Consider the following 22,762-nt stretch of genomic DNA (forward strand, 5'->3'; position numbering starts at 1 on the left):
TACGACTATCCAGTTAGGATTTGAATCTCATCCAGATCTAAGTTGTGGGGATTCTTATATTCTAACTGTTTTGTATGATCAAAAATTATTTTAAATTTATTTATTTAAAATTAAATACAAATAGTACTTAAAGAAAATTGACAGTAAATATAAAAAAAAATCTAGAAAGACTACTCATCCATCCCGTTAAAAGCCATTTATCGACACGCGTAGGTGACGTGTTACGTAGACGTGGCGACCAACTGCCAGTCAATTGCAACCTTCCTCAAATATAACCCTCCACCCTCCGCACTTTGTCGTAATTCGTATTGCTTCTCTCTCTACCTTCCCGCCGGTAACTTCAGCTCTAAGGTTCCGTTTCATCTTCTCTGGCCACCAAAAACATTCCTCTTTGCTTTAACTTTTTCGTTTGGGTATTTTGAAGTGAAGCTTCTGATTTCATCAGTTGTTTTTACTTTAATTTCTGCTTTGAAAAGAATCTGGGGTTCTTAATGTTTTAGTGGGTAGCTCTCAGATTTCAATAAATTACATGGTTTGTTGTTGGTTTTGAGTTTGCCCTTCTGGGTTTTTGTTCCTTTTTAATGCTTGTCAGACTATTTCTTGAGCTTTTACTTTTAGTGTTGGATTTGTCCTTTGATATGTTGACTCTAAATTGGTGATTCTTTTTAAAGGTTTTATGGGGAGGGGTTTAGATGGGGTGAGAGAGAGTAAAGTTTGAATTTTGCAAAAAGAAGAGAGAGAAAAGTTGCTTTTGGCTTTTGGGTTTGAACAAGAAGAAGAAGAGATGGATGTAACAGAAGTTACAGTGATACACCATGTGGGGATTGTGTTAATGGTGATCTGGTTTCTCTCTCACTTCAATTGCTGCCACCCAGTTGCCTACTTCATCTCTCTCATTTATCTCTACCTGGTATGGAATCACTGCTCTTCCTTATTACTGCTTTTTTCTCTTGAATTCATTAATCTTTTTTTGTTAAAGGGATTAAATTTGTTTTAGGAAACTAATTAAAGCAAGAAAAGTAAATTATGAGCTCTTTCTCTTTATGCAAGGGATTAGAATCAAGCACAAAGTTGGCCTTTTTCATTGGTTCTTTCTGTCAATTATATGTAATGTGATTTGATAACTGGTATTGATTTGGATGTGCAATTTCAATACTTAATAAGCACTTTTGCTTCTGTTTTCGACAGGTTCATGAGCGGTATGTTATGAGATTGCGGAAGAAATTACAATTTGAGGAAAGAAAACAGGCTAATCAGAGAAGGGTAATTTTTAGTTTTCCCTTTTGTATGGTTGATTACTTTATCAGTGATTAGTACATTGAGTAAAAGAGTCTTTGTTGATCTTTATTATTGTTCAAGTGAGAAGCAATTAAAAGAAAGACGACCCGCCATAAGAAAGGTTCTTGAATATAAAGTCAAACTGAACTCTTTTGAATATCTATGCTTTGCACTTCTGTTGGGAAATTATCTTAGTTATTCAAAAATTAAATTTGGGTTTTCGAATTATGGTTGAATTAGTTTGGCAGTGCAATATCTCATGTTATTTTTCCCTTGCCTTGTCCGATACTTCAGGTACTTTCTGATTCTGAGACCGTGCGGTGGTTGAACCATGCAGTTGAAAAGATATGGCCTATATGTATGGAACAGATTGCTTCACAGAAAGTTCTCCTCCCTATCATACCTTGGTTTTTGGAGAAGTACAAACCGTGGACTGTTGTATGACTTTATCTTCTGATTTATTCATGTTCAATACTCTAGTTTTGATTGCTCCTATTAGTTTGGGTTGGTCACTTTAGTCTAAAGTGCTCTCTCTTTTGAGGACTCGGATTTTTTATACTATTTTGATTGCCCCATAGTGTATTGTGATCACTTCAGCTGTTTGTATGTACAGTAAACTAGTTCTAATTATCTATATGGTTATACATATGCAGGGTAAAGCTATAGTACAGCATCTTTACTTGGGAAGAAACCCACCTATGTTCACCGAGATGAGAGTTCTTCGCCAATCTACTGATGATGACCACTTGGTATGAGTTAGCATTCTCCCGCATGTTGGACCAGTATTTTCGTGTGCTCTTCTTGGCTTTCGTTCTAGAATTCAGCCAACACAAAGTAATACATTGTAATAATGCAGGTTCTGGAGCTGGGGATGAATTTTCTGACAGCTGATGATATGCTTGGAATTCTAGCTGTGAAACTGAGGAAAAGACTAGGTTTTGGAATCTGGGCAAAGTTGCATATTACAGGCATGCATGTTGAAGGGAAGGTATGGATTTGCCTAACTTGTAATTCAGGAATCAGGATGGATCTTAAATCGGTTTAAAGTTAAGGAAGCTTGTAATTCAGGATGTAGATAGTATGTTAAACAAGATAGACATAGAAGCCTATGCAGTATAGTTTCATGTGGTGCCTCCATGAGAATTAACTTTGCGATTGATCTTTGCAACTTATTAGTTCTGATTTGTACCACTTTATGTATAATCTCTGCATTTAAACACTGATGTGATGGGAATGTTTCTTTTTAGCGTTGTTTGTGTTTCAATTCTGACATGTATGCCTTATTTGTTTTTCTTCTTTTTAGAACTAGCATTTGAGTTTTAGGTCTAATGGATTATCTCAGGCTAAAAAAGCTTATGACTTATGTTAGATGATCCATGTTACCTTATTGAGTTGGTTTGGTTAGTGTCGTTAACTAAGAATGGTTAAGAGGATTGGCCTCTGCCCTTTGGTGGCATACTGAAAAACCTTTTTTTTTTTTTAGGGGAAATGGCATGTGACAAAGCTGTGAATTTCTTTTTCTTTTGTAGGTCCTGATTGGGGTGAGGTTCCTTTGCAAGTGGCCTTTCCTAGGCCGTGTGCGGTTATGCTTCGTTGAGCCTCCATATTTTCAAATGACTGTCAAGCCTATTTTCACTCATGGGCTTGATGTTACGGAACTCCCTGGGATTGATGGCTGGCTGGTAAGCTTTTATCATATTTTATGCAGATATATTCTTAAGTCTCCCCTTTCATCGGTCACTCACTCTGTCTTTGTGTTTACCGATCTCTGACTCTCTCCTTTGTTGATTCCGTTTCGCAGGATAAGCTTCTCTCTGTTGCCTTCGAGCAGACACTTGTTCAGGTAAACTATTTGGATTTTGACACTCCATATATAATTCTTGGCCATCCAATGGTTGTCTTGAATGCAAAGTCATCATCAGTTCAGAGTCTAGACACCTCCTTGCACGTTACAATGGAGTCCTTTTTCATTAGGCCGAAAACCACTGGCCTAGATTTCCATTTGTATCTGTTGCAAATTTCAGATTTCAGAAAACTATTCGCGATAGTTCTCTCCTTCCGTACATGTTTCATTCCTTTCAAATAGTATATCAAGTTGATTAAATTCCACGTGATCTAGTAGACAAAAAAAATAAGCTTGTTCGAATGACAAATGATGGGACTGTTGGATATTACACCTCATAGTCAGCAAGATGATCTGGAAATGTTATTAATCTATTATCTATATCTTTTTGCAGCCTAATATGCTGGTCGTTGACATGGAGAAATTTACTTCACCGGAACAGGGTAAGGGCCGCATAATGTATCTTTAGTATTTCACACGATTAACAGGATCTTCCTTTGGGAAGTATAAAACTTATGTTAATCAAATTTCATGTGGTGTGGAGGCATTTATTGCTAGATTCACATGCATTCAGTCCCCTTGTGATATAAGTTCCTCTCACTCATGCACTTTCTAAAATGTTTCAATTACTGTGTTCATGTGAATGACAGAAAGCTGGTTCTCTGTGGATGAGAAGGATCCTGTTGCTTATGTGAGAGTAGAAGTTATTGAAGCATCTGACATGAAAGCCTCCGATCTAAATGGTTAGTTATTTGTTTTCCAGTACAAGAAGGTTTTTTAACTAACACAAGAAAGATGTTTCTTTTTTGTATTTGATACAGATCTTTATTTTCAGGATTCGCTGACCCTTATGTGAAGGGTCATTTGGGTGTTTACCAATTCAAAACTAAGATACAAAAGAAAACGCTGACTCCAAAATGGCACGAGGAATTTAAGATCCCCATTATCACCTGGGATTCACCAAATGTGCTAGCTATTGAAGTTCAGGACAAGGACATATTTGTTGATGACACCCTTGGGTTTGTTTCTGAACTTCCTTAATATATTATGTTCCGTAGCATGCCTAAGTCTTCAAATATTTGCAAATAATATTGCTATAGTAACTATTAGATTTAAGGATTACCGACGTAGAGATTAAATGATCACAATCACAAATTAAATGAGTTTGGAAGCCATTTACCTTCTTGTGCTTTGATTTTCTATTAAATTATCCTGTAGGTGCTGTTGTATCTGTACGATTAACTGACACTTCTTCTATATCCAGAGACTGTTCCATTAACATTGGCGATCTTAGGAATGGCGGGAGGCATGACATGTGGTTGCCTCTTCAGAAGGCTGGGAGGCTGCATCTTGCAGTAACCGTACTTGATGAAAATGGGAAGGTAACTTTTTCTTTCTTCTCAACTAGTTCTATTGATAATGTCCATTAGGAAATCAAAGTCAAGAGATCGATCGTTCACAATTTGAGAATCTCAATGAATCATCTAATTGTTTTAGTTTCTGTTTTCCCTCTGTCTCTGTCTATTTTCATAATCGAAACAAATTAGAATTCTCAATTCTCTACGACATCTAAGTGATAAGATTTTTTCAGGAACAGAAAAATCTTCAGGGGCTTGACTTGAACCGCTTTCATACAAAGGGAGATGAGTCAGATGACTGTCCAGATGTTCAGGAAAAGCCAGATGTGGAAGAACGAAGAAATTCCTTTGCCTGTGACACTGGTAATAAAGGTTCCTTCTCATCTATATCGCCGGGGAAATCTCCTAAGGTAGCAGATCATTTTGAGCCGATTGATATTGATGGGCAGAAAGAGACTGGTATATGGGTCCATCACCCAGGAAATGAAGTTTCACAAACTTGGGAGGCCAGAAAAGGAAAGGGTCGACGACTTAATACCCAAATTCAAGGGGAGCCTAATGGTAGTGGCATTGGATCCCAAGTTAATGATACCAGCAGCACTGACGAGAATCCTGAAGATAAACGGCGAATGGCATCAGTTCGCAAGGGTCTGCATAAGATCGGTTCGGTGTTCCATAGGAATTCCAAGGAGGATAATTCATGCACCTTTAAAGAGCCACTTGAAACCCCACGCGTGAATCTAAGGGCAGTTAATGAAAATAATATTGGTGTGAAATTTGTTGTGGAAGACGGCCTTTGTAGCTCTCCTTCTGGCAAGGCAAATTCAAAAGGAGGGGCTTTAAGTTCTGGAGAGAGTGGTTCGGATAGCCCAGGAAAGGGCAATGTTAAAGACATGGCAAAGAGTCTCTACAAAAGTGCTGAAAGGTCGGTAAAGCGTGCACTTTCACGGAAAGGTTCTAGAAAGCCTCAAGCTGATCCCCGCGCAGTGAGTGAAAAAGAAATTTTAGCAGATTCGACCTCTTCTGATGACGATGTTTCTCTTCCGTCCCCATTTGTTGAAATGATACCAGTTCCCTCCAAGGCTATACCTTGCAGCTCCGATATTGATTCAGGTGTAACAGAGGAGCCCGTGGTTCAGCCGGTACCTGACACTGCAGTGGATGCTGAAGTCCCAGCGAAGAAGGTTGAACTTGGAGAACTCGAAAAAGTGGATGAGGAGCTGGACAGCCCTGGAAGAAGTGGCGATGCATTGTGCGAGCAGTCAAGAGTTGAAGCTAGCTGATTCAGATTTGAATGTGAAAGCATGTGAAATTAGTGCATGGACTGCTATAAAAGAGAGCTCATATTGTTCCTCTTGTGGCTGGATAAGCAGATTCATTTGAAGGTTCGAGGTCCGGTGTGCATGTCCAGGCCGCATAATTGATGTTCTTGTGAAACACTCGGCCGAACAAACGCGTTGATACGTGTTTTCACCTTGAAAAAAAACAGTTCTATACTGAACTTGAGGAATTCTGATGCAGCTATAGGTTTGTCTTACATGTTAAATTTATGTAGCGCTTTGGAAGGCGAATGAAGAATCTGTTTTAAGATTTCTTCTTTTTGTTGTTATGTTGCAAATATGTGAGTTGTTTTGAGAAAAGTTATGTAATTTGACATTTAGTTTAATACATTGGTACAAATTTTTAGTTATAGAAAGACCATGGGCTGCTTGGGAGCTCAACTCCCAGCTCGCTAATTTGTCTGGCCGAAACAATGACAACACGACACGTAAATAATACGACATGGACATAAATGGGTAAATTCGAAAATGACCCATTGCAGCCCTATGTATTAGAAATGAAATCTTTCTAAGGTTCTCAATTTGGAAAGTAAATCCGAAAATGACGTTAATTTAGAAAGTAATCTAGAAATGATCTAGATGTTGTAAAAGTTGTGGAATGAATGCCTATGTGTTTTTAGCCAAAGATGAAAAGTGAGGAAAACTTAAGAATAGTAGCATTGCTGATGTATTTTGTTTTTCAAAAGACACTTATTTCACTTTTTTGGTTCTTCACGGATATGGCTCTATATAAGGAGTATTTCGTGCATGATCACAACACACAACATAAAAGAAACGAAGTGAAAGCAATAAGATCAATATCTCTTCCTTCCCTTCTTTACCTGCAATCCTTTTGTGTTATAATAACGAAAATAAACAATGTGATACATTACACCCACTTCCCTCATGTCTCTCGCAAAGGTTTATCTCTCTAACTTTGCCATTTATAACACTAGACATTTAATTACTGAAATTTGAAATCGTATTTTTATGTCACTTTCTCAATTCCAAAAATGATGTTAATTTGGAAACTATATTTAGATTTGACCTTATGACATTTAATTTTTGAAATTTGGATTCGTATTTATGCAGACTAGTCACAATTATGCAGACTCACTAGCTCGAAGCATCGAATCCGAAACCTCCCATGTCTACGCCTTTATCATTAGGTCACTTGCTATGGTTCTCAATTTTCTTTTGGTTGGAAACAAAAAACCCACTATCCCAGTGAACGACACTCATCATCTTGCACTACAACGAGCCTTGCACATGAACCTCACACGGTGGCAAGGCTGTCTTACTTGATCATCATCCGTCTAACAAACATATCTTTAGACCCGAACCACCAGAAAACAACGATTACACTCACATGCTCCTGGGGGGCTTGAATGACGGATAATAATCGCTCAACTCTGCCAACAACTCAACGAGCTAGCTGTTGAGGCCAATCACTTCAAAGCAAAGGGACGGGAACATGTTTAACTCTATGCCAGGTTTTTTTTTTTTTTTTTTTTTTTGGGTGTGTGTGTACTAGGATCAAAACCAGTGCGGTTCGGTGGGTAAAAATTTAATGTGTGTTGTTTTACTCCGGGGGTGAATGATGTGGGTTTGTGGAAGAAAGTTGGAATACTGACTAAAATTTATGCTGGAATTGGAATTGGTCCACCAAAGATGGTGATTGAACTGTTTTCCTTAGTTATATGGTATTGAAAAATTCCAAGTGTTTAATGTACCAGATATGTTGATTAATTGTCGATTTACCTTCTGAACTTCCACTTAGCTTTCGGTTTCTCCCTGAACTTTTCTATTAGAAAATTAAGGAATCAAAACTAATTTTTTTAGCCAATTTGCCCCCTACCGTTAGTTTTTCATATATTTCATTCATATTTCTGTTAAGTGAGACCATGTGCAAAGCTCCAGAATTTCACTAAATACATGTCAAAAATGGACTCAGGACGTTGAAATTAATCTAGGAGGATTTCCGAGAAAATTCGTAAAAATCAACTAACAGTCAACAAAATGACACAACACTTGGCTAACATTTGTTTTAATGTTTGCTTGACAGAGACGGAGTTAGTGAAGACCAATTTTGTCAAGTTCTGCTGCATGAAATGGACGCTATAAGAAAGGTATGCTAACTATTAGAATGCTAGAATTATTTTTTTAGGATAAGCAAATTTTTTAATACATTCGTTACTACTTTACTAGGCTTGTCAATCGCTGCAAGAGGATATCTACCACCTCTTACTTTTGTTGTGGCACAGATTGGTAAGAGTGGCAATTTTCAACCAGTTACAAATTTTAGATGCATTGAGATAATAGTAAATTTGATGCTTTTACATTTTGCTCTTTAACTATCTTTACCATTGTTGCTGACACCCAATTTTGTCATCCGAGGGAGTTCAACTTTTATCTCAACAACCATGCTAGCATTTAGGTATTATTTGTGTTGTTGATTTATACATGCCAATTTCGTTTTTGTGGTAGTTTGTGCTGATTTAGGGCTTTCAATTCTTGATATTATTTTTCTCATAAGGGAGGCAAATATATATACTACATACTTGATTTACAAGGTAAAAATATGCGATAATATTTACTCTAATTCTAGAGACTCAAACGAGTAACAAATCACCCTAATTACACACAAAAGTCAACTTACTCCAATAGTTTGTCCTCTTCTGAGTTTGTATTTGTGCCCTCTTCACTGCTAAATATGAAATCTAAGTTATGCTATAGTTTGAATTGCTATCATCTGTTCGTGTAAGGAACTAACATGCATGTGCACCACCATGTCATGTATGATGAAAACAAATTCTCCCCTCATTGCTTGCAAGTGGGAACAAACAACATATGCTACAAGTAAGCATTTAATAATTTCAACTCGTCTCTCTAGCTTTTGCACTTATGCGATGAACTTTGAAGATAACGGTTTGTTTGCCAACTTTCTAATTGTATGTCATATAATTTTTCAGTTATAAGGGAACCACCCTTATTCTTATCATAAGGCCTAATTATACCATGATTGGGGCGGATTCTCGATTCAACACTAACAGTGGGACCCTCTTAATATCTTCAAAGATGTGTATTTTGAGCGAACATTCGAGCAACAGAGCTTCTATATGTGGGAACAAATATGAAGCTAGAAGGTTAGTTGATCATGCGGGCCCGAATACATGCATAGGTAGGAAAACACCCCATAAGGGTATAATTAAAGCATGCAATCGATTCAACAAGGAGAAAATATGTATGGAAGGCTTCTCCATGCTTGCTTGCACAAGCACAAAGGCATCTATGATCAACTATAGGGTGCAGGCAAATCATGTAGACAAGTGTCCGAAAACATATGGATGTTGTGAACGAATTGTCAGTTATCGTGGTGTTGCACACTTGGATTTAGGCATATATGCCACAGGAACTGGACAACGCTTTGCAATTCATTAGTTGGCTCGTAGCTTATCGCATGACAAAGATAATATATATTATCATAATTATCTCAGTATGTCAGAGATAATAGGGTCATATAATAAACCAGTTGAAGAAAAGACAGCCGAAGAAAGTGTACTCGAGGCACTTTTCATGGCATCTTTTAGAGATCCAAGTACAGGTCCCCCTTTTAAGGCCCATATGATTACTAAGGAAGGGCTAGTAAGAAGAGTCATATGCACCTTTACCGAAGCTTGCATCAGATTTGAGCACATTGCTACACATATGATTTATGACACAGATTTGAACACAAGGTTCTTGTCATCAAGCATCTGTGTAGCAATGTGCTCAAATCTGATGCAAGCTTCAATAAAGGTGCATAGGACTCTTCTTACTAACCCTTCCTTAGTAATCATATGGGTCTCAAAAGGGAGACCTGTACTCGGATCTCTTAAAGATGCCATGAAAAGCACCTCGAGTACACTTTCTTCGACTGTCTTTTCTTCAACTGGTTTATTGTACGACCCTACTATCTCTGACATACTGAGATAATTACGATAATAGATATTATCTTTGACATGCGATAAGCTATGAGCCAACTGATGAATTGCAAAGCGTTGTCCAGTTCCTATGGCATATATGCCTAAATCCAAGTGTGCAACACCACGATAACTGACAATTCGTTCACAACATCCATATGTTTTTGGACACTTATCTACATGAATTGCCTGCACCCTATAGTTGATCATAGATGCCTTTGTGCCTATGCAAGCAAGCATGGAGAAGCCTTCCATACATATTTTCTCCTTTTGAATCGATTGCATGCTTTAATTATACCCTTTATGGGTTGTTTTCCTACCTATACATGTATTCGGGCCCCTATGATCAACTAACCTTCTAGCTTCATATATGTTCCCACATATAAAAGCTCTGTTGCCCGAATGTTCGCTCAAAATACACATGTTTGAAGATATTAAGAGGGTCCCACTGTTAGTGCTGAATCGAGAATCCGCCCCCATCATGATATAATTAGGCCTTATGATAAGAATAAGGGTGGTTCCCTTATAACTGAAAAATTATATGACATACAATTAGAAAGTCGGCAAAAAAACCGTTATCTTCAAAGTTCCTCGCATAAGTGAAAAAGCTAGAGAGACAAGTTGAAATTATTAAATGCTTACTTGTAGCATATGTTGTTTGTTCCCACTTGCAAGCAATGAGGGGAGAATTTGTTTTCATCATACATGACATGGTGGTGCACAGGCATGTTAGTTCCTTACACGAACAGATGATAGCAATTCAAACTATAGCATAACTTAGATTTCATATTTAGCAGTGAAGAGGGCACAAATACAAACTCAGAAGAGGACAAACTATTGGAGTAAGTTGACTTTTGTGTGTAATTAGGGTGATTTGTTACTCGTTTGAGTCTCTAGAATTAGAGTAAATATTATCGCATATTCTTACCTTGTAAATCAAGTATGTAGTATATATATTTGCCTCCCTTTATGAGAAAAATAATATCTAGAATTGAAGGGCCAAATAAGCCCTAAATCAGCACAACCTACCGCAAAAACGAAATTGTCATGTATAAATCAACAACACAAGTAATACCTGAATGCTAGCATGGCTATTGAGATAAAAGTTGAACTCCCTCGGATGACAAAACTGGGTGTCAGCAAGAGCGGTAAAGATAGTTAAAGAGCAAAATGGAAAAAGATCAATTTTACAATTACTCAATGCACAAAATGGAAAAGCATCAAATTTACTATTATCTCAATGCATCTAAAATTTGTAACTGGTTGAAAATTGCCACTCTTACCAGTCTGTGCCACAACAAAAGTTAGAGGTGGCAGATATCCCTCCCGCAGAGATTGACAAGCTGGTAAAGTAGTAACAAATGTATTAAAAAATTTGCTTATCCTAAAAAAATAATTCTAGCATTCTAATAGTTAGTGTACCTTTCTTATAGCATCCATTTCATGCAGCAGAACTTGACAAAATTGGTCTTCACTAACTCTGTCTCTGTCAAGCAAACATCAAAACAAATGTTAGTAGAGTGCTGTGTCATTTTGCTTGACCACAAAAAAAAACAATTCTTACATGTACAAGATAATTCTCTCTGGTTTACGGCCAGTTTCTTGTCGAAATGCTCTGAAATGCTCCCTACCATAATCAAAATAATCATGCTAAGAAAACGTACTCACAACTATCTTGAAGGAAAAAAAAATAAGAAACAATTGTTGGCCCAATTACCTGATCATTCCTCCTCCAACAAGACCATTGTTAGGGTCCTGGTTTACACTATAAAGATCTTGGATTATCTGTGGCCAATCTATTGACGCCACCACCTGTTGGAATAAATTAACATGTTAACACGTTGTGAATTTTAATTAAAACCAAATCAAAATAGACAACTGAACTTATAGCTGCAATTGACAGACTGCTGTTGAGGATGGATAACATCCACAGCAAAGATGATTGTGGGGAAGTCACTAACTAGAGGAATCCTTCTTCGAATGGCAACAGTGTTCCTTCCACCAAACTACAACAGTTTCAAATGTTGTGTCAATATTTCAATGCTCATGGAAGATAATAAGTAATGTGAAGGACAAATGGACAATACATAAAAAACGAACCTTCACATTTATCTCGAGCGACAAATTTTCTAAATATTGTTTGCTGAGCCTTGATGCTGCTATAGGCTGACAGCACTGAGATACGACTCCTAACTCACTTTCCCAGAATCGTTTTATCATCTTTTCTGCAAGGAATCAATATGACAGATTTTAAGCTTAAATATCTTGAAAATTTGAAATACAAGACACCTTCTACTGCTCACCATATGATCCAGTGACATCAGGCAAAATGATAATTAACAACTGAAGATGCCTTCCCTTCTGTCCAACTTCTTCAAGTTGCTTGCTAGACATCTTATGGATATCTCCGAGCACCCTCTCTATTTTCCCAGGATGAGCTGATTGATGCGGAAGTAAAGGTTGCGGATGGAAATACTAGGAAGAAAACAATTTGGTTATGAAATCAACAAAAAACAATTCAAGGCAGAAAGAGGAGGAAGTTAAGGATTAGATTCATACCACTCCCTTGCTGTTCCACAGACTGACCGAATCCTCACAGAATCGGAAGTTAAAACTTTGGTCCAATAGGGAAAAATCAACATATGCCCAGAAATCCACTCAAACACCGTTAAACATTTTCTACAGAACCGGCATATATTAAAACTAATCAGAAATCAAAATTCCGATATGAATAATTTTTCAATTTTCATGCTGCACCACATATCACAAAAGCAGTAAAAGACAGTATCTTATAATGTTTACAAATCCATTATTCATATGTACAAGTGAAAGTGCTGTCTGCAAAGCCACTTAAATTGCAAAAACTTTGTTAAACTACCCTCAAACCCCTTCAGTTGCATAAATCATGGGTAACTGCCCTCAAAGTGCATTAAAGATTTCACACGTATGAACTGGAGTTCAACATACACACAGATCCGTCAAAACACATTAACCAATACCACACTTTGTTGATCATGTTCCATTGCCCCATTAGTGGATTTTCAGACTTCTCACGACCACTGTGATGGTATTTCAGCTGTTGTCATCAATTCAAACACCAGCAAAGGGAAAAAGATAAATAAAAAAACACTTGCACTATTCAAACAAAATTGGAAACAAATAATTACCAAAGGCGGCCACAGAACACGAGCATTAACTAAAGTCATATCTTCTCTTATATTCATTCCAAATTCCCGTTGGATAAGCTCATCTTTATTGTGACCATTGTGTTTAACCATATGTACAGATACAGAAACAAGATGAAAACCATCTAGATTAAGAAAAGATTCCTATTGATTGAAAAGATAAAATCACAGCCAGACCTGATATATGCTTCGCTCCCTATCTCCAGGGCTTTGAGAAGTTGCTCTCAGAAGGGCTGTTGCTTGTCTCTCATTCAGCCTTGAGTACCGCTTCCCAGAACCAATGGTGCAAAGCTGCCAAACAGATAAATAAGTAGATTATATCCTAAATACTGCTACCGTTCATAGAATAGAATCACTTTGGAAAATAAATTGGTCGAGAAAGGTACCTCCATTGGCAAATAAGCAGGTTTTGAATCCCTTCCAGATTGAAGTGCAGGCATTGCCACATCCCTTAGCCCAATACTGTACCTCTCATGAGTGAACCTAAAATGCAGAGATGGATAATAAGTTATGAATCAACGAGGGAGGGAATTTTCCAAGTTCTGTTACCATGGAATACAATCATAACTCAATTTGATTTTTTTTCTTTTCCAGAAAATCAACAATCTATATACATACAAACAATACATTAGCATAAACGTAAAGATTACAAGACTCACTTCAACTTGCTCTGTGGTTCAACTGACACCCCAGTGACTTCATAACTGGTATGCTCTTCATAAGAAAGCGATACCTGGACCCCCTTTAAGGGCTTTTTCTCCTGTAAGTAACAGAATTTCAATCAGCTTTGCTTAAATAAAATATTTTTAAGAAACTATTTGTGGACAAACATAAGTAAATACACAGAACTCTGAATATATTAGTCAATTCAAAATAAAAGCAAATGATTACTTGCTAAAACTAAATACATCTTCAAAACCCAGTGAACATAAATACTAGCAAGCAAATCTGCATAAATATAACCTATAACTTGTATAAATAGCTTGAACTTTGTTGTTGAGACAAGTAGAAATTAAGTACAAACTATCAACTCAACAGAATCACATTGTATTTTGATTATATAGCTTTACTTTTAGATAAGTTAACTATCAAAACTGCATGCCACAAATTGAAACGAAAATGGCGAATACCTTCAAACGATCACGATCAGGCAAAGGCCTTGACAGTTGTCTGTCGCTCAAAAGTTTTTTGACAAACTCAGTTACCATAATAGGCTCATAAATTGCTCTGGCCGATACATCTGCAAATATATGAATACAAAGAGTTAGGTCACAACACTTTTGTTACTTAACTTTGTATGGTTACCAAAACAGGGAAAATTATACCTATATTGAGCGAAAGCCCAAACTGACTCTGGGAAAACCCTCTCCAGTATTCCTGACCTTCACCAAGATCACCACCTTTCTGCCCAAGCTCAGTGGCGAAAGACGAATACCTGTGATAGAAATGACAATGCTCAAACTGTCACTAGTAAGGAAACAACACGCACAAGGCCAAAGTAAAACCTATGTTTTTCTAACAAACGGAGACTTTACTTTTCCGGAGGTGCGGCCCTCAGAGCAACATCCAGCACTTGAGTTTCCTCCTGGGGCGACTCATGCTGCTGGCTTTGCAGGAACTGTTGGAGCTGATAGAGGTCGGGTTTGCTAGACAATTTTAGAGTGACCTTGAATTCTCTGTTCCTCCTGCAAGACAACATTCAGAAAACCACAACAATTAAAAAAACATAAAAAAATAAAAAAAAGACATACAAAAATGAAAACGGGACACAAATAACTCTCATACAAATGCTCCTTTTGGAACCAGCAGCAGCAGCAGAGGAATCCTCATGGTCATCTTTCTCGGGCAACGTGACCACAAACTCTTTGGAGGCAAATGGTAAGGGCCCTGCTGTATAAATACTTTTCATGCCATCATAAGCTGGGATTCTGTTGCCTAGGCGAGACTCCTTGTAAAGTTTTACGAGCTGATCAATCACATCCCTGTTGATCTTTTCCGATGCAACTTCAGGGGTAATTGACACCTACAGCCACCAAGTGAAATTGTAAAACACCACACAACAGATAACGAAAAAACAAGAACAATACCAACGGTTTACCAAGAAAACCGAGACTCAGAAAATGCCGAAAGAATGACGTTCTTCCCAGAAAACATTTCTGTGTCAAAAGTACTGAATATATATATATATATATATATATATATATATATATATATATATGTAGCAAAAGCAAACCAAGACCTATTTCACCGAAACTTTCATCAATAGGTTTCTGCTTGGTACTCAGAAACGTGTTTTAACGTGTTCTGAGAAACATCAAAAGTTTTTTCCCAACCCCAACACCTTGTAGATGAACATATTCCTGGTTCAGATTTACAAAAACGGTAGAGAAATGGGTTTTGGGAACCATCAATTAATAGTTGTTCGCTCTTCATCATCGTTTGGAATCGGAAAGGGGTTTTGAGAACCTCAAATGATTTTTGGGTCCCAAAACGCCATGAGCGACTACAGTTTCCAAAAACAGAAGAATAAAAACTAAAAAGAAAAGGCAAAAGCAAAATTCAGAAAATAAAATAAAATTTTAAATTTAAATTTGGAAAGGGAAACCTGAAGAGTCCGAATGCAGATGAACATATAAACACAGAAAAATAAGAACGAATGGGAACACTGCAGAAAGAACGAAAGGGAGGCTTACATCGTACTGGTAACGGAGACCTCTCGCCGCAACCCTCGCCCGGAAATGATCCTCGTAGCAGGCCGTTCCGAAACCAGCCCTCAGAGCATACAGAATGACCTCCGACGACGACGGTGGAGGAGCTGTCAACGTCAGTTTCTGCTCCATCCCACAGATGAGCAGTAGTGGAGACTCAGCAGGCGGAGGCGCCGAGCTGGTGGCCGCCTGAGCTAGCGCTGGTCGGCGAGGACCGGGTATTTGAGGTTTTAGGGGGAGGGGAGAGAGAGTTTAGAGAGAGAGAGAGAGGGAGGGAGAGGGTGGGTGGGTTTGCATGCCATTTATGGCAATAGGTGTTTTGTTTTTGGACAACATGGCAAAAGGCAGCTGAGGAAAGCAGAAGGGTTTTACAGTTTTATGTAGCAAGTATAATGACTAATATGCCCTTGCTTTGTTATCCAGACCACCATTGACAATAGGGCATTGATACGGGATTATGCTCAACAACAGTTATTTGGGGACGTGGATTAAGCAGTTAAGTGATAGTTGAAAAAATAATTGGAGGGGCATAAAGGAAATTTTGGTTTAAGGAGGAGTTAGAATTGTTTGCAATGGTTTGCTGGGATATTTGGAATGATAGAAATGACATCACTAATCCTAATATATTACAGTTCATATGGTTGTGTTCATTTTGGTTCTGAACAAATTCCGGTTTCATGAGAGCTTTAGAGAATTTAGTCATCTCATTCTCATAAAAGTGACCCACTTCTAACCTCACATAGGTGACCACTGATTAAGAATAGTATGCTCTATTCCTCTTATTTATTGTAAGATGTCATTGTCATTAACTATAAATATACACCCTAAAACTTCTGCAAACAACACGCTTCTTCCACCATAGGAATGAGGTATATGTAGCGTGTTAATTTCCTTGAATCATGCCCAACCAGTTTGCCTATTGAACTTATATCGACCATGGGATCTCCAATCAACTAAGTTAGGTTTTCGCCCGGTTGATTCATTAGTTATATTGGTTGTAGCCTCATTCCCCTCGATGATCAACTTACTCTCTAGTCTGATCTTTAATAATTGGATCCACTACTAGATTGACTATTTTAAATGGTGTGCACAATCCATGTTATGAAACTATATTTCATACGAGAGTAGTTGTTTTTCAATGTTAAGTCTTCAAAACATAAGTTAGGACTTATTCAATAATTTGCGAACACTTGGAAGTAAACTTCCCCCACATTTAGGTATTTATAAGAAGGTCTCTAACCTCTGCATACCTTAAAAAGTCATTCATTGTAGGAGATATTGGCGCTCGCAATTTAGTGTCTAGTCTTTTCATTTCCAAAAACCCCCCACACTTTTCTCGTATATCGTCATTTCATTCAACATGGGTCTTGGCGCTCACAATCCAATCATCATCATCCCAAAAGAATGATATCTCATCTGAAATGAGTTCACACACTAAGATTTGACCAAGGAGGACGCTTCTTTTGTTGCCAGAACTCGAAGTCCATTGCCATCAACAAGGCTAAATCATGAAGCAAGGCAAAACTTCGTCCGCCAAGTTACTTCATTCTTTGAAATAACTTGTAGAACTTTATGAACATCATTCTAATCAACATGACATTTCATCAAGAGTTTGTGATGGGCTGCATCCCTACAGAGATGACTAATTGGTCATATCAATTTGGATGCCCAAAAATATACCAACGCATTATACAACCGAGTGACTGCATGCTCATAAATTTCCGAATAATGCAACTAATTGCATATTTTCATGTCCTTTGAAAAATTCGCACCTTCCAAAAGTCCCAAGCATGGCTTTCTTGGAAACATGAGGAATTCACATGAGTTCGCTTCTCACAAATTGCTTGACACATTTATTATATTTCTTCATAAAGGAATCCTTCATGGGTGTGTATGATTAGAATCAAACAAACCATTACATTCCCTTTATTAGAAAAATCCAACGGCATTTGGCATATTTCATCAAATGCCAAACTTATGGAAATCGGCACATCTCCTTTCTGTAAAAGGAACTCTTTCATGAACTGGTATGGATCCAGTACACCACTTTGGTGTTCATGTTATGCATTTAGCAACCTAGATATCAAGCTACTAATTGCACGTTTTAAACTCGCAAGTGCACAAGATCAAATACATAGTATAGAAAGCAAGAACGAGATCATTCCCACGAGGATTGTACTAATATGTGTCTAGGTTATGATTCCTAACAATTTAAATGAATTCTTTCACAAAAGCTATCAAATATGCACAAAAAGGAACCAAATAGTTTGAGATGTCTTAAATTTAAAAGTATAAAAACACAATATAAAGAACGTAGGCAAATAAAAGTAATTGGCAATAAGGGTTTTGAAAACAATGCTTGGACAGTTAAGACTTTGGTTTCCATCTCTAATCCTTTTCACCTAAGCAATCGATACACACAATGATACAAGACAATTTAGATACTTAACATTTGTCAACGTAAAGGCATGGTATCTACTCTTTAAGTTATTGATTTTCCTAAACAACGAATTAGGCATGGGTGTCTACTCTAACTCTTTTCATTCTCGAAGTATTTAGCATGATATCTACTAAGTTGCACCTAGGAGAAAGCATAAAATAATGGAAATCGACAAACACACGAATCCTAGAACATGATATCTATTACGGTTATTTGTGATAATTAATTCCAAGAGCCATAACTAGGTCTCTTGTTACCCGGCATAGGTACAAGACTTGATCATTCAAATTTTCCTATGTAATGAACTCAATTACAAAGCTATTCTATGGTGATCAATCATAAAATAACTCAATAAGATTGGAATTAAAATAGGAATTAACCATTAAAGCATCAACAAATTGTCTTGTAACAAAAGTGTATCGAAAATACTCAAGAAAACATGATTAGGACTTCAACCAAGTCCCAACTATGGAATTCTACTGAAAATAGACATCTGTTGATTTCCAAGCATATATGGAAAATCTCTTGGTTCTTCCCGAGTCGGTACAGTTTAATTCACGAACTTGACTAATCTGCAGAGGCTGCATTGACGACATGGAATTGCAAATCCTTTTTAGTCTACTTTCTTTTTAGCTCATTTTCCACTCTTTGCTTGTTACAATTTACAAAACATAAATGGAATGTAAAGCCTATATAAAAGAGTAAAACAAAAGTGTAAACAAGGAAAATTATTATGTATATAATAGCGAATTTACGAGCATAACAATTCACTTGTCCTAAAAAGACACGATATTTGTTTAAAGTAGACACATGATAAAAAGTGCAGCAACCACACTGAACATGATCTTTAAACGGACCACATCATAATTCCAGCAACCACATGATAAAAATTGTTATCACTGTGCCTTTTTGGAAACTAGAATCTCCATCCTTTCTATATAGGAAGTAGTTTAATATAAACATGCATATAATGTAACAGCCAGCTGGCATGAAATTTGTATCATAGAATTTACATAATTGACACCAACACTGCCAATTCTATCTTAATCATCATTATCATCAATAATTCCCAAAACTCTTGTATTGTTTTGTATACTATATACAACCTGCAACACATCATTGATAAGCTCATATTTATATATATTTTATATCAAATTCACTTGTCTTTTCTTAGTTAGTTCCTTATATTTTTGAGTTATTTACTTTGTTTTTGTGTTTTGTAGGATTTGTCAAGTAAAGAAAAGAAAAATAACACAAGTGGAATTTTAAGTAATAAATTCGTCAAAACTGCCTGTGCAGGTCAGCTGACTTTGGAAGCAAGTTGTGGACAGCTCAGAATGAATTAGAGAATGAGCCTTATATTCTTGGAAAGCTACGGATGTCTATTTTCTGGAGCATTTTGCAGATTGTTAATATCATTTTTCTAGAAAAAGTTATGGTCGTTCTAACACTGAAAGGTTCTCAAGAGGCTGAGCAGTTTGTAACTGACAAGAAAGCATTGAAAGCAATAAATCCCATAAAACTAACAGCCAAAACTGATGCAGCCAAGAATAAGCCAGCTAACACCTATTCAAATATCAGAGGAAATGAAAAATTAAGTGAGAGTAATGGGCATAAAGGCTGCCCAAGGAGTTACAATTGTTTTAGCATTTCCTCTCACTTATTGTCATCACTAAATGGCTGTTAGTGGGGTGAGTTATGGAGAAAAAACTATGGCAGCAGAAAAGAAGAAAAGATCTACAAGTTGCAGCAACAAAGAGGGAGAAAAAGTGTGAAAAAAAAGATAGAAAAAAAAAAGGAAGGAAGCAAGGAAAAAAGGCAAGGCTGCTACATTGGGGAAGGAAGGAAAGGAAGGAGGAAATCTTGGCATTCTCTTCTCTCGGTTTTATCTTCTCAAACTCATGTCTTTCTTTTGGTTTAATTTGAGAATTATGTGTAACTAATTTTTAGTAATTAGGGGCTGTTTTGAAGCCCCTAATATGATTGCAAGTTTGTTATGACATTTCGTTTGAATTACTTTTACGAATGGATGAAAATTGGTTCACTACTTGTCTCATTGATGAATTTTTTATGTGTTTTCTATGGATGCATACTTAGTAAGCATATCTAGAATTCTAATGTTATGAATATGTGCGTGCCTGCCCTTGTCGAATGAGGACCTACATATGTTCTAGAGTAGTACTTGTTAATTGTGATTAACATGTGAACCAATTTCTAGGATAAGTAAGACAACGCCAGTACTTACGATGCCTTGTGATGACTCAAACTCTTTTCGTTCTTAATGATTTCTACTTGTTAAATCTATGAACACACCATTCTAGATTGCATGTTAGGGACTAAGTTAAGTTGAAAACGCCATTCTCTTAACATATTACATAAGAAAGAGTAATAGGTTGGGTTCTAACATTGAGCCAACTTGAGCATCTTCATCAGGAAATAGAAGGAATTTGAATGAAACATAACATGTTTGCATGATTATTTGGTGGTGGATAGCAATTCCCCTAACTCGTTTTTCTTAATTTGCGAACTACTCAAAAATCTGTCTCTGTTCTGTTTTTGTTCGATTTAATTTAAATAGAAAATCAACTCCAAAAATCCCAAAAATTTGTGTGAGTGTAGCTCTGTGTGTCTAGTATCTGCATATAAAATTTCGTAGACTTTAGATAAGTGTAAGTTAGTCTAATAATTATTTTTCGGTGGCTGGTCAGTAGGGACAGCAGCCCAGTTTTTGTGACATTTTAAGTAGTTAGATAAAACAATCTTTTACGGGAAAGACCCTTATTTTCATATGCTACAATTGACAAATATTATTGTTAATAAGGAAAATTAATAGGACATTTGTGTGCTACTTTGTGGTGTGCATTTAATCCTATCAATCATCTATCCCCTGATTAATCTTTCTTCAAGAATAGGGCTCGCCTTCTAGGCCCAACATAAAATGCAACATCTTCTGTTGCCAATGTTTAAAGTCGTACGTAGCTTTATGGGAATTTCTTATATTTTCTGATTGTTCCATAATTAAATAAATTTATGGCTTTAGATTGTTGGAGCAATATTAGAAAATATAAAAATAACAATAAAATAAATTATAATAATATATATTAAGAATAACCATAAAAATCACAAATCAAACATAAATATTCAAAGTAAGCAAACAGAGAAAGTAAGAAATACTGACAACTTTGGAGATTGAGACTTGCATAAATGTAATGTCCTAAAAACAGAATTTCGCCTTACTCTTGTGCTTGTACTTCGGTAGGCATCCATCTTCCCAGAATTCAACAATCTATAATCCGAAGTCGAAGCACCTCATTCTTCGAACTCTGGTGAACTTCATATATTCCGTATTCTCAAGATACGACTTGGAATTTTGTTCTTCTTGTATCTCACGGTTGTACTAATTACTTGAGTTTATATAACACTTTAGACACTGATTGACAAAGAGATGCAAACATACATCTATTAGACAACACCATTTACTAGGGGATATATGCACTGATCCCTCTAAGAATAATCCTCTTCAATTTGAAAAGGTGCATGCCTCTTTGTATACGATGGCACACCATTTGAATAACAGACACCCTTAGATACAAAAGGTTAAGAACTTTTCATTCAAATTTGCATGCATGTACGTGCAGGAGTGTTGCAGTTGGAAGAGGGAGAAAGTCAATTTGCGAGTGGGGCGAAGAGTGGAAATCTGTCATCACTAAGACCGACGGACCTAATCTGCCGGCAAGGCCTACTACAAATGTGGTGAAAGTTGCACCTGCGTCGTGTATGCTAGCCATTCCCATATATATATATATATAACCGGACTTTGTTATGGTAATACTGATATTGATTACATTCTAATTATTCCCCTTTTTCTTTTCTTTTTTTACGACAGCGGCGGAGATGGGACTAAAGCCTACTGCGAATGCGGTGAGGGCTGGAGTTGTGTCGTCACCAAAATTGAAGGCCCAGATGCTGGAAGGGCCCTCGTTGTATGTGCTGATGGTTGCACCTGTGTGACTAAAGCCTAAAACTATGGCTTATATTTCTAGTTCAAGGGGATTTGTGGCTCATAAAGCGTTCTGTGTGATTTGGAATTACGGAAGCGAATTGTTCGATTATATCTCACCCTGTTACATATCAGCTATTCGATTATCATTTTTTTCCATGTTTCTGTCATGGTCTGATTACAAATAAATGATTACATACCGTATTCTAGAGGTTGCTGTCTTTTATAAAAACATGTAAAGTGAGGGTATGTTTTCAAAACATCTAATTGTAAAGTGATGATGGGTTTTCAAAACATTCAAATACAATGAAGAGGAACAAATCGGGCTGTTTTTGTAGTTATTAGGAGCACAAGTTACTTGATATATTATTTTACGTACTATAATGAAGTAGATGATAAAGATGATATGTTTCAATTCTAGGGTACATTAATAAAAAAGTTTAATGTATTATAATTTAAGTTGAATACTAATGTTATGTGATTGCGTTATAGGCACACAAAAAAATTACTCTTTTCAAAAGCTCAAAAAGACTATTTATTTCACGTACAACATAGCATGCATGTGGCTTGGACTAGCTTTGGTAGGCTCGTACCGGCTCGATCAGTTTCAGTCAGCTCTTTGACCGCACGTTGACTGTGACCATCGACCAGTTAACCAAAAGCATAAAT

The 22,762-nt window shown here is 36.8% G+C and overlaps 2 protein-coding genes across 4 annotated transcripts; one reads left to right on the forward strand and one right to left on the reverse strand.

Moving 5' to 3' along the window:
- Window positions 1-277: 277 nt before the first annotated feature.
- Window positions 278-6,147, forward strand: LOC137715126 (C2 domain-containing protein At1g53590-like). 3 transcript variants are annotated; one of them, XM_068454354.1, is made up of 13 exons: window positions 278-351; window positions 672-910; window positions 1,189-1,263; window positions 1,573-1,716; window positions 1,932-2,027; window positions 2,135-2,266; window positions 2,808-2,960; window positions 3,080-3,121; window positions 3,516-3,564; window positions 3,772-3,864; window positions 3,957-4,140; window positions 4,386-4,503; window positions 4,713-6,147. In XM_068454354.1, the coding sequence occupies exons 2-13, from the start codon at window positions 785-787 to the stop codon at window positions 5,760-5,762; spliced, it is 2,262 nt and encodes a 753-aa protein (XP_068310455.1). In that variant the 5' UTR covers window positions 278-351; window positions 672-784; the 3' UTR covers window positions 5,763-6,147. The 3 variants fall into 3 exon arrangements, with proteins under 3 accessions (XP_068310455.1, XP_068310454.1, XP_068310456.1); XM_068454353.1 differs by having other exon boundaries at window positions 299-910; XM_068454355.1 differs by having other exon boundaries at window positions 299-910; window positions 4,719-6,147.
- A 6,059-nt stretch (window positions 6,148-12,206) lies between these two features.
- LOC137714618 (protein argonaute 5-like) lies at window positions 12,207-15,896 on the reverse strand (the record flags this gene model as incomplete). The annotated part of the gene is made up of 10 exons (XM_068453784.1): window positions 12,207-12,235; window positions 12,320-12,836; window positions 13,123-13,236; window positions 13,332-13,428; window positions 13,605-13,705; window positions 14,076-14,185; window positions 14,271-14,380; window positions 14,481-14,623; window positions 14,735-14,968; window positions 15,639-15,896. Coding segments are annotated over 9 exons (1,305 nt in total), but the record flags the coding sequence as incomplete, so codon positions are not given.
- Window positions 15,897-22,762: the final 6,866 nt, after the last annotated feature.

Source organism: Pyrus communis, chromosome 14, assembly GCF_963583255.1.
Source record: "Pyrus communis chromosome 14, drPyrComm1.1, whole genome shotgun sequence".
NCBI lineage: Eukaryota > Viridiplantae > Streptophyta > Magnoliopsida > Rosales > Rosaceae > Pyrus > Pyrus communis.

Excerpts from the sequence above, each read along its gene's own strand:
- LOC137715126 (XM_068454354.1), top strand. The coding sequence starts at position 785 with ATGGATGTAACAGAAGTTACAGTGATACACCATGTGGGGATTGTGTTA. Across the intron at positions 3,122-3,515 it reads TCGAGCAGACACTTGTTCAG|CCTAATATGCTGGTCGTTGA; the intron begins GTAAACTATTTG and ends ATCTTTTTGCAG. Across the intron at positions 4,504-4,712 it reads TACTTGATGAAAATGGGAAG|GAACAGAAAAATCTTCAGGG; the intron begins GTAACTTTTTCT and ends AGATTTTTTCAG.